The sequence below is a fragment of the Lucilia sericata genome, unplaced genomic scaffold (genome assembly GCF_015586225.1).
Source record: "Lucilia sericata isolate MDLA Ls3-8-SP2 unplaced genomic scaffold, ASM1558622v1 Contig000292F_arrow, whole genome shotgun sequence".
In the NCBI taxonomy this organism is placed as follows: domain Eukaryota; kingdom Metazoa; phylum Arthropoda; class Insecta; order Diptera; family Calliphoridae; genus Lucilia; species Lucilia sericata.
In genome coordinates this window covers 182,487-195,017 of record NW_023994317.1, presented here as the reverse complement: position 1 = coordinate 195,017, position 12,531 = coordinate 182,487, and the positions used below count along the sequence as shown (strand labels likewise).

Genomic DNA, 12,531 nt, shown 5'->3' with positions numbered 1-12,531 from the left:
CAATGTTCATCAAATGAAAGCCGAAACGTACAACTTGAAAAAGTTTTTAAATGCTTATAACTCCTAAACCAATTAAGAGAGAGACGAAATTTAATATAAAAACATTTTTAATTAAACATATTAGACATCGTTTAAAAATAATGGAATTGGAAGGCGTTTAGAGTTGTTAACTTATTCCTAAAATAGTATTTTAATGTAAAATACGACAACTTACTTTTTTATTTTTTTATATAAAACATGAAGATAATTTCTTTTTCGTATATATTTAATAAACTTCAACAATTAACAAAACCTTCTTAAATGTTTATTAACAGTTGACTTTTAACACAACACTGTCATATTCTTTTTTATTACTTAAGATTCACAATATATTGATTACACTATTTTTCTATGAATATTAAATTCAATAACTCATTTAAGTTATACAATGAATAATTAAAACTGAACATGACTGGACAAAACACAAAACATCACTGAACTTAACAAAATTTCTGCATTATTTATTTTTATTTTTTTTGCGTTCACGCTAAAAATGGAGTATTTATATTTTTTTGTTTTTGTACTCTTCTTACTATCATCCGGAAGTAACCTAAAAGTATACTTCCAGACGGCGAAAACTAGAAATCAATGTATTTTGTTTTTGTAAAATGTGCGTTCTCGTCTGACAATCGTCCAGAAGTGTTTCTGACGTGGCGTCTGGAGTGATGCGCAATAGTATTGTCTTCTAAATGTTTGAAGGGATGTATCGCGCCCGTTTGCTAAAATAATGTTATAACTCAAAATTGTTTTTTTTTTATAATACTTCTAATAAGTATTTTCGTTGGAGAAACGAATAGTAAACAATTTATTAAAAAGATTAATTTGATTGACTTTGCTCATACACTTTGCCCATACAGGACTCATACAAATAAATTGGACATTTTTTCTGTCATTGCCAGGATTTTGCCCATGTTAGGTCCAAATATCTTGGAAGTGATGTTATTTCATATATTACATCTCTCAGGTTAAATGAGTTTCTGAAAACTGGACGGTAATCCTGTAAATATATCGCTATATAAAGTTTTCCCACCAACTTTCTTTATGAAAAGGAGCGCTCACAATCTCGATAGCGGCCTGGATGTGTTTTCAATCTAACCTAAGTATAACTTATAGTCATCAAGTAACATTGTTCGTAATTGTTTAACAACAATTAACACTGGGACAGAAAAAATCAATATGAAGTGCAATAATACCTTCAAATATAATAAATCTGCGTTTTTTGATTTTTTTGAGTTAGAACAGTAATATGTTAACGGGGGATATGTATTCTCGATAACATACAATTTGTATAACAATAATAGAACTATAAGATAGGATGATAGTAAAATGAAAGCAGTAGACAATAACCAAAACCGCAGAATAAGATAAATTAACATATAAAAGTAAATAACAAAAACAATAAAAGATTATATTGCTACTAGGGTATTGTTATTTGGTATAAATTATGAATGAAAAAGGATTTTAAAAATTTAAAATAATTTTAACAGACAGTCCGCCCTTCTGTCTGTCTGGCTAGATCGTCTTAGAATTAAATATGGACCCCATATATAATATATTTACTACTTACATATCGTCGTACTCTACATATCGTGTTATATAAATATTTTCTAATTTATTAGTCATATTCTTTATGCAGCTGTATAGATATACATTGACTAATTTTTCGAATTACTTGTAAGCGATTGTAGTAAGCACTAGTCTCCAATGGTATTACATTGACTTAAATTGCTATTGTGTAATCAAATTTTAACGTTTTAACCCCTTACTAGATAGGCTGAAACCACATAACTAACTAAAGTAACAGTGATTACTAGACTTCTTAAAAGTAATGCAAAAGTAACTTGTTGAGTAAGAACTAGGGTGATCGACTCGATTTTTCAACCGGTTTTAAAACCGGTTTTTTCTGCTTTACCAGTGTCGGTTTTTTCTTAATGTTGATTTTTCGAATATCGAATAACCCGGTTTTTTTACTTTTTAAAACCCGGTTTCGAATACTTTTATTTGCTTTGTATTCAAAGATTATTTAAATGAAATTTTTAAGTAAATAATAATACAGCCCGTCTAAATTTTAAAAATATTCGAGTCGAGGAACTAGCGTATATTTTTCTACAGCTCCTTTGGTTAAACTTTTTTGATTTTCCTAATTAATTAAAAAAATTTATTTGTAAAATTGATAACTGTTTGATAAAATTTTATCAATCTTAAGATTATATTCCAATTACCATAATTAATTTACGGCTGAAATTTTATGGAAGTGTTGGAATGCCTATGCAAATTTCCTAAACAGGGCTTTTAAAATAAGCTAGGATTACATAGTACCTTATGTTTAACAGAAGTGTCCCACTTTTTTCCAAAATTTTTTTTATATTAAAGAAATAGTGTAAATCAGACGACTAGATCTAAAGTTATCTTTTAAACTGTTAAAAATCATTTCGGGCCATGTTTTATTAATCAAATTTAAACATAAACAATAAGTTTTTCAAATTAAAATATATTTGTTTTATTTATAATGAAAAACCGGTTAACCGGTTTTTTCTGAATTTGAAAAATATCAACCGGATTTTTTAAATGTCAACTATTCGAACTATTCGAAAACCGGTTTTTGGAAAATGTCGAATAATCGATCACCCTAGTAAGAACAAGTCATTACCAAGTTTCTGCTAGGTATACATATCTGTATATGCATTTAAATGTCAAAAAAATTAAAAATTATTGTTAAATTAAACCCATACAAAGGGAAAATGGCTTTTGATTTTTCAGTAAAATGTCATTACTTAATATTATTTCAATTATAGATAGTCATAAAAATACTACAAATTTCATGTACATAAGTATGTATATGTACATAATTCTTATTAAATTTCAATATTAAAATAATTTATTATTTGGAAATTTAATTCCACTGTAACAGAATTCAGTTTCGTCCTTTTAATGTTAAGTTAAGCATGTCAAGCAATGTAAAATGTCACTGTAAAAAAGATATCACGCTTGTGGCAATTTTTTTATATTTTTTTTTAAATTAAGGATGAAAATGAGGAAGTAACAACAAACAACATAATTACACGCCATCAATCTTCAGAAAAGTGTTGTTTAAGTTTTACATTAATTCAAACTAATCAGGTTTAATTTAGCAGCGCTCTAAAAGGGAAAGCAGAAAAGGATTTCATTGTGTGCAAAAGGATACAAATGAATAAGCTTGAGCATGAATTGGTATTAGTTAGCATGCCGGAAATGTTTGAGATATGTAAATAAATCTTTAAAAAAAATGTTTAAGTTTACGAATACTATACCCACAAAACAAATGTTTTATACTAATAAAAGGTAATCCACATTATTTATATGCGTACTTATAAAATGTTATAGAAATAAGGAAAAAATATATGTACATAAAACAAAAGGATTCCAATGCAAATCTCCTTTATTTTATATAAAATTTAGAATTAATACATACACAAATAAAGGTTTTTTTATTTTCAAAAATATTGGCATAATTTGTTAACAGACTTTTAAATATTAAGTGTAAAGTAAGCATATTGTTTAAATTATAGATAAAATGCTGTTTTAACAAAATCTAACTTTTTGTATCTATGAAATTGCTATTGCGAAATTCCCGTTAACTGTCAATCAGTGTGGTCAATTTTTATTCACATTTTCCCGTCAAGTCATGCTACAAAACCGCAAGAAACCAGATTTAGATTTTTGCAAAAGCATCTAGAAACCTAGACTATACTATAGATATAGAATAGATTATAGACTATATTATAGACTAGACTATAGACTAGACTAGACTATAGACTAGACTATGGACTAGACTATAGACTAGACTATAGACTAGACTATAGACTAGACTATAGACTAGACTATAGACTAGACTATAGACTAGACTATAGATTAGACTATAGACTAGACTATAGACTAGACTATAGACTAGACTATAGACTAGACTATAGACTAGACTATAGACTAGACTATAGACTAGACTATAGACTAGACTATAGACTAGACTATAGACTAGACTATAGACTAGACTGTAGACTAGACTATAGACTAGACTGTAGACTAGACTATAGACTAGACTATAGACTAGACTATAGACTAGACTGTAGACTAGACTATAGAATAGACTATAGACTAGACTATAGACTAGACTATAGACTAGACTATAGACTAGACTATAGACTAGACTATAGACTAGACTATAGACTAGACTATAGACTAGACTATAGACTAGACTATAGACTAGACTATAGACTAGACTATAGACTAGACTATAGACTAGACTATAGACTAGACTATAGACTAGACTATAGACTAGACTATAGACTAGACTATAGACTAGACTATAGACTAGACTATAGACTAGACTATAGACTAGACTATAGACTAGACTATGACTAGACTATAGACTAGACTATAGACTAGACTATAGACTAGACTATAGACTAGACTATAGACTAGACTATAGACTAGACTATAGACTAGACTATAGACTAGACTATAGACTAGACTATAGACTAGACTATAGACTAGACTATAGACTAGACTATAGACTAGACTATAGACTAGACTATAGACTAGACTATAGACTAGACTATAGACTAGACTATAGACTAGACTATAGACTAGACTATAGACTAGACTATAGACTAGACTATAGACTAGACTATAGACTAGACTATAGACTAGACTATAGACTAGACTATAGACTAGACTATAGACTAGACTATAGACTAGACTATAGACTAGACTATAGACTAGACTATAGACTAGACTATAGACTAGACTATAGACTAGACTATAGACTAGACTATAGACTAGACTAGACTAGACTAGACTAGACTATAGACTATACTATACTACAGACTAGACTGTAGACTAGACTATACACTAGACTATAGACTAGACTATAGACTTGACTATAGACTCGACTATAGACTCGGCTATAGACTCGACTATAGACTCGACTATAGACTAGACTATAGACTCGACTATAGACTATACTATGTGTAATTTTGATTCGAATAAATGAACTTTTTTCACTTTTTATAAAACTTAAAATGATAATTTTAATGTTAAATGATAAGAAAAGCAATATTTAGCACCTAAATTATATTTCTAAATAAAATGTCACATTATTAAAAAAATGCCTAAATTAATTTTATTTGAAATTGCAGTTTCTCTCAAAAGCCTACAATAAAGAAAGAAATGAAACATTTTCTTTTGAATCTATCACTAGGGGTTTTTCCTTCGTATAACTTTTATAAAATTAAATGTGATAAATGTGCATAGAATTATATAGAAAATGTTAAGACTTTATTTCATTTACATGATGGCAACCTACAGAAAAACTTGTGCTAAACGAGAAATACTCCCATGGACATGATGAAATAATCTTTTGTTTTAAAGTTTATTTACATTTTAATGTAAAAAGTTTTTTTTTTAATTTTTTCTATTTCTTTTATTTAACAGCACTTTTGCCATAAAAGATGTTGAAGATATTTATGTACATAGATATGTACATTAAAGAGTTCCGATAAACAGCCTTTTAAAGCAGCGGTTCCCACCGTTTTTTACTTCGCGGACCCCTTGAGGAACTTATTTAATTTCACGGACCCCCATACATATTTTGATATCTTATTGTTATAAATAATTGTTCATCCGAAAATTGTCTTAGTCCTGGTCCATAAACCCTATAAAATATTCCCGTACATTGAGAATAATTAGTATTTCGGAGATGTTTTCAATTGCATGGTTTTAAATATAGAATGACTTCTAACATGATGTTTAATTTTATGATCGTGAGAAATTTCATTTGAATTTTAAAATACCTACGAATTATTTTAGTGCGTGGTTTTGACTATTTACGCAAAACGCTATGAATTTTCTGATGTTGATTTAATAATATTGGACAACAAAATGAATTTAAAATCTGTGTATCACGTCGGAATTGAATATTTATATTTAAAATTAACTAGATTAACACTTTTGCTTACAATTTAAAAAAATATTATGAAATGTGACCTAACTTCATATTCCGGGATTCCAGTATCAGTATTTAATTCTAAGGCAAATCATTATCCGTCTGATATAAAAACATTTATTTCGATACATATACATTTATAAAAATTACAAATCATATAAATGTGAAACAATAAATTTGTAGGGCCTGGCTTCATCCTGATAAACGACCGAAACAATAAAATTCAAAAAGTCACCAACAAATCTGGGATTATTGAATAAAAATTGTGCATTTTAGTATTTATAAAAAATTTGGAGATATTTTTAATATTTTCTAACATATAGAGAATATTTTTTATTCATGATTTTTTTTCGTTCGTCTTCGCGGACCCCCTAGGATTTTGCTGCGGACCCCCTTTTGGGAACCGTTGTTTTAAAGAATCTCAGGTATACCTCTCAATCTATGTGTATTAACGTACTGAACACGAGAAAAATAAAAAAATATAGTTTTTGGAATGCTTGAAGTTGGTTTGAAATTGGTCTCAAAAATTTACACATTTTTTTGTATGTTTCTCCCGGTATGTGAGTGGCTAATGTTCTAGTCTGTTAGACCAGAGATCGTGGGTTCGATTCCCACCTGATGGAATTTATTAGATATATGTGGCCTCCGGTAAGTTATTGTTCTAGTCTGAGGAGGTCGTGGGTTTGATTTCCACCTGAGGCACTTGTTAGTATTTCTTTGGATTTGATGTAACATCCCCCTTTCTAACTTATTAACTAAGCATAATTGTAGTTAATAAAAGCTGGGTCCAATTATGGACCGACCTCTACAGAATTAATATGATTTATTTTAAGAAATTTCTAAATCTTTTTAATTTTGTAGAACTTGGACCATAATTGAGTCATTTTCAAAAGAGGACCTTATATGGGAGATAGTCAATTAAAATACGATCCTTATAAATTTTCGCCGATATATGTTTATTCGTATAATACTTGTTTGCGTTTATTCGTATAATACTTGTCTGCTATTATTAATCGTTAAAGTCGTTTTCTGACAGGGACACTATATGGGGTGTAGGATCAATTATGAACCGATCCTTACCAAAGGAGATTTTTGCTCTAATAAAACTTGTTTGTGTAGAATTTCGTCACGATATTAATATTATGAATCCAGTTATGAGCATTAAATCCATTTACTGTATATGATCTAATAGGTTGAGTAGACACAATAATTGTTTGATATCCGCCATACCTTAGAATATAATTTCTAGGTACATAAAACTAACTTGTAAAAATTTGATCACTATTACTGCCTAATTAACTTATTTATGACTTATTAAACTGTATTCCGGGGGCCACTTGTATGGGCGCTAAGTGAAACCGTAGACCGATATGGCTCATTTAGTATACCAAGCAAACACTATCAAAAGAGAATGACTGTACAAACATTAATCGACATCCTCCCACGAAGTCTCTATCGTGCTTTCAACATAAAGACTGTCGAACAAGGCAAGATCGTCTTAGAATTTAATAAGGTCCCGGAAAATATATACTTGTGTGGGTTTAAGTGTGACCAATATTTCTATGTGTTTCAAACGGAATGACCAACCCAATATACTTCCAATAATTTTGTTGGTCGTTATAAAAATATATGTAATTCTCTATTTTTCATCCAATAAATATGAACGACATTCACTTTCGTCACGATGGAAATATGTATGGAGTTTTCAGGCGAAAAGTTCTTGTGTATAAAAATTAACAATAACTACAATGAAGCTGTATGTTATTTTCAATGTATTGTGCTATGTAAAATAAAGTTTCTAATTTTCCGGACTTTTTCATTCCCGGAAATGTAGACAAGTTTTCAATACGTAATAGCCTGCAACATCTTAAAGAAATTTTATATCTTTTCACTTTTCGACATTTCTGTATCACTTTTACGGAATAAATTTTTATAAATAAATTTGTAATTCTTTCACAGAATTATATATACATAATGTACATATGTATGTATGTATATTAGGGTGATCGATTATTCGACATTTTCCAAAAACCGGTTTTCGAATAGTTCGAATAGTTGACATTTAAAAAAAACCGGTTGATATTTTCCAAATTCAGAAAAAACCGGTTAACCGGTTTTTAATCATAAATAAAAAAATATATTTTAATTTGAAAAACTTACCCCCTTATTTTGTAAAACACTTCACCTTGCGTTGAAAATATTTTCATACAAATATTTTAAAATACAAAAACAATTTATATGAAAAATGAAGTGAAGTGAGGGGAAGGGATTTACAAAATAACCCCCTTAATGTTTATGTTTAAATTTGATTAATAAAACATCGCCCGAAATGATTTTTAACAGTTTAAAAGATTATAACTTTAGATCTAGTCGTCTGATTTACATTATTTCTTTAATATAAAAAATTAGGAAAAAAGCAGAACACTTCTGTTAAACATAAGGTACTATGTTATCCTAGCTTATTTTAAAAGAACTGTTTAGGAAATTTTCATAGGCAATCCAACACTTCCATAAGATTTCAGCCGTAAATTAATTATTGAAATTGGAATATAATATAATATAATGATAAAATTTTATCAAACAGTTATCAATTTTACAAATAATTTTTTTTAATTAATTAGGAAAATCAAAAAAGTTTAACCAAAGGAGCTGTAGAAAAATATACGCTAGTTCCTCGACTCGAATATTTTTGAAATTTAGACGGGCTGTATTATTATTTACTTAAAAATTTCATTTACATAATCTTTGAATTCAAAGCAAATAAAAGTATTCGAAACCGGTTTTTAAAAAGTGAAAAAACCGTGTTATTCGATATTCGAAAAATCAACATTAAGAAAAAACCGACACTGGTAAAGCAGAAAAAATCGGTTTTAAAACCGGTTGAAAAATCGAGTCGATCACCCTAATGTATATACATATGTACGTAGTACATCGTAGGATCGGAAATTATATTATGGAATTACAAATTTATATATAACATTCTCATGAATGTACATATTTTAAATAAAAAAAATAATTAAATTATAACCTTTTAATTTTTTGCAGATGCAAATAATATTATGCTAAATGAACAATCAGAAAAGTTTACAGAAACGGTGAAAACAACCAATGAAACCGATATTAAAAACAGACAAATTATGGAGAAAACTTTAATAATTGTAAAATTTGTCATTGAAAATAAAATAAACGAAAATATAAATGAAATGATGACGGCAGCCACCACCAGAGCAAATATGATGAAACAAACAAATAAATTTAATAACAGTAATACAATTAAGAACAATAATACAGATTGTTTAAATGAAAACAAATGTAGAACACCAGCAAGCCGGACGCCATATAGAAAGATATCCCTTACTAAAACCAAAACCACCTCAAACAACATACACACTCACAATAGCAGCAGTAGTTTCTATATTATCAATCGTATAAGACACCAGATGTCCTGTGCTTTAAATAAACAACATTTGTGGATGATGCTGTGGTTGCTGGTGACATTAATACAACATGTGGAATCATTAGAAATGACAACAGGACCATACCACGCAGCACACCACACGTCTTCATCAACCGTGCGGTATAGTCAACTCTTAAGCACAAACGGTCAAATGACCATGAATGGCAATGCAAAGAGTATGGACGAAGTTGACGACGATACATTTCGTCCGTTTGTGCCCAAAGATCCAGAAATGATATCGCGTAATGTGTTTACGCCATCTGGACAATTTCGTGTCTTTCAACCCATTGACACAGATTTAAGAGCAGCCGTGACAATACAAAGCAAAAGTCAACATTATGGAAGAAATAAAATGTCAGATCCATTAAACTCATCTTCATCAGCAGCAACGACAACGGCAGCAGCAGCAGCACCGAAACAAACATCCTTAGTGCATGACACACAACATATGACTGGAAACCATAAAAATAATAAAGGCAATGTTAAAGCTCATGTTGAAGGAGCAGTCTACCAAATAGACTCCAGTAATTTATCATTAACGAAACATCAAAATCAGCAACAACAACAACAGCAGCATCAAAATCAACAACCAGAACCACAACTACATAAAACGTTCAGAAAAACACATGAGATTAAACAACAACAACAATATCAACATGACCATAAACAACTCATGAACAATGTGGATGTTCAACGAAATGAAATTTCCAAAAAGGATGATTTGACATCAGATTTCAAAAATCTCGAAGATTTATTAGTCGACTATGTAACGAACTTTTTTGAAAAAGGTCAATACGAACCCATGCCTGGTCTCTTGGTTGAACTACAAAACAATCAAAGCCAACCACTGGCTAACGAACTGACCACCAAGACACGTAATGTGCGACAAGCATCGTTTGCCACTGATGCTAAGGTTAAAATTGATTTACCACGAACGATGGCGACAGGACGTTTATTATTTTTAACAGGTTTGCACGACAGAACAATTTTGGGTTATTTTTCAAACGATGATTTATTTATGTTTTTATTATATTTATAGGTCTTAAAAAAGTTTTATGGCCTGTTTTTATGGGTTTACAAGTTTTGAAATCCTTACTTATCGCCATGTTTATACCGGCTATTATTGGTTCGTTTACGAAATTATTGGGCAAAGGTAAGTAGTTAAGAGATTATAATTGGTGTGTGTTAAGAGCTAATTAATAATGTTTGTGGTATTCAAGCGCTCATAAAGGCTACTAATAGGGGTCACTAATGAGTTTATATAATGAGTCAATTTATAATTTTTCTAAAGTTCAACGCGTAAATTTAACTAATTTTAGGACGTCACTGCATTATACACAAGGAATAGAAGTTTTTTTTAAATTTATTTGTATCTTGACGTCTAGCAATACAATAAAGTCATGATTCTTTAACGCTCAAAAGTGATTATAATCGTGTTCTATTAATCGTGTTCAATGTCGTAACCTCTGCTTTCCGACCAGACTATAATTAAATCTAATTAGATACATTTGTAATTTATTATTAAGGTAGTCAAGATCATCTCTTCTTCTAGTACTACATACGACTGTATATTAACAAGGACTAGTCGAGTTCCTATCTATAGATGAAGAAAGAAGTCATGATATTTTAAAGCCGATTTTTGAGGTCCGCTAAAGAAAGCGCTCTCTTATAATATTCCATATCACAACCAAAGGGATATGAATGTTACTGCTTACGACGAATTCATTGGTCATGACAAATTTGAACATTTTTGAACAAATTTTGAACATTTCTCTAAATACTCTAAAAGTCACAGTCAATCCTTTTTATAACCTCCACCAACATCAGTGGTGATAGAGGATATATAGAGGTTTGTCATTCCGTGGGTAACACCAAGAAATATTCATCCGAGACCTAACAAAGTATATATATTCCGGGTCCTTATCAAATTCTGAGTCGATTTAGCTATGTCCGTCTGCTTGCCTAAAACACGCTCACGTTAAAACTAAGCAAAATAAATAAACCAAATTCACCCGAAATATTCATTGTTGTCCTAAGCAGTTTGGTATTGAAAATCAGCAAAATCCGTTCACAATGTTAAAAGTTATGAGTAAAAATTTCAGACTACCTCGAAAAAAATTAAGTTTTTTTTCGTAATTCTTAAGTCGTTTTCTCAGAAACTACAAAAGATAATTCGATGAATTTCAGGGATCAATTATGTGGAAAATCAAAACAATCGATCCAAAATTTCTCATAGCCCCCATACCAAGGTACATATTTCCGGAAATGGATTTATTGTTAATAATTTCATCAAAAATATCGGTATCAACTCAAAATTTTGCAGATATAAATATAATATGAACAGAAATCATACTACCATCGTAGATTTGTATCGGTCCACATAGTTCCCATATAAGGCTCACTTCCGAAAGTCACTCAAACGTGCATTTTTCACTGATAAATAAGCTATCGAGATAAAATTCGACATGAATATGTTTTTTGTATATATGTATAAATCACTCTACGAAATTCTATCCGAATGCGTTCATAATTGGTCATAGCTCCCATATAAGGTCCACATTCGGAAATCACTTAAACGAGCTTATTTCATTGATAAATAAAACTATCGAGATAAAATTCAGCACAAATATTGTGTATGTATCAATCACTCTAATAATTTGATTCCGGATAGGCCCGTAATTGGTCATAGCTCTCATATAAGGTCAACTTCCGAAAATCACTTAAACGTACATAATTTATTAGCTAATAAAGCTATCGGGGTAAAATTCGACGTGAATATGTTTTGTATATATGTAAATCATTATGCGAAAATTTTCCCGGATCGGTCCAAAATTGGTCACAATTCCCAATAAGAATCATTTAAGAAAATAACTTAAATGCACAATTTCATTGACAATAACAGTTATCGGGATAAAATTCAACTTGAATATGTTTTGTGTATATATAAATCTGTTCATAAATAGTCATAGGTCCCATATAAGGTTCACTTCTGAAAATCACTTAATACCACGGGGTATAGATAAATTATTCTGCTAAAATGTTTTCCAATTGATCC

At 29.9% G+C, this 12,531-nt stretch overlaps 1 protein-coding gene across 1 annotated transcript in view; it reads left to right on the top strand.

The window, feature by feature from the left end:
* The window catches only part of LOC119603307, a 69,143-nt gene that overhangs the window by 43,200 nt on the left and 13,412 nt on the right, over positions 1-12,531 (top strand). Inside the window, exons 3-4 of the mRNA XM_037955307.1 lie at positions 9,065-10,444; positions 10,516-10,629. Of these exons, the coding sequence (XP_037811235.1) occupies positions 9,079-10,444; positions 10,516-10,629 (1,480 nt within the window). The 5' untranslated portion in view covers positions 9,065-9,078. The remainder of the gene's footprint in view (positions 1-9,064; positions 10,445-10,515; positions 10,630-12,531) is intronic.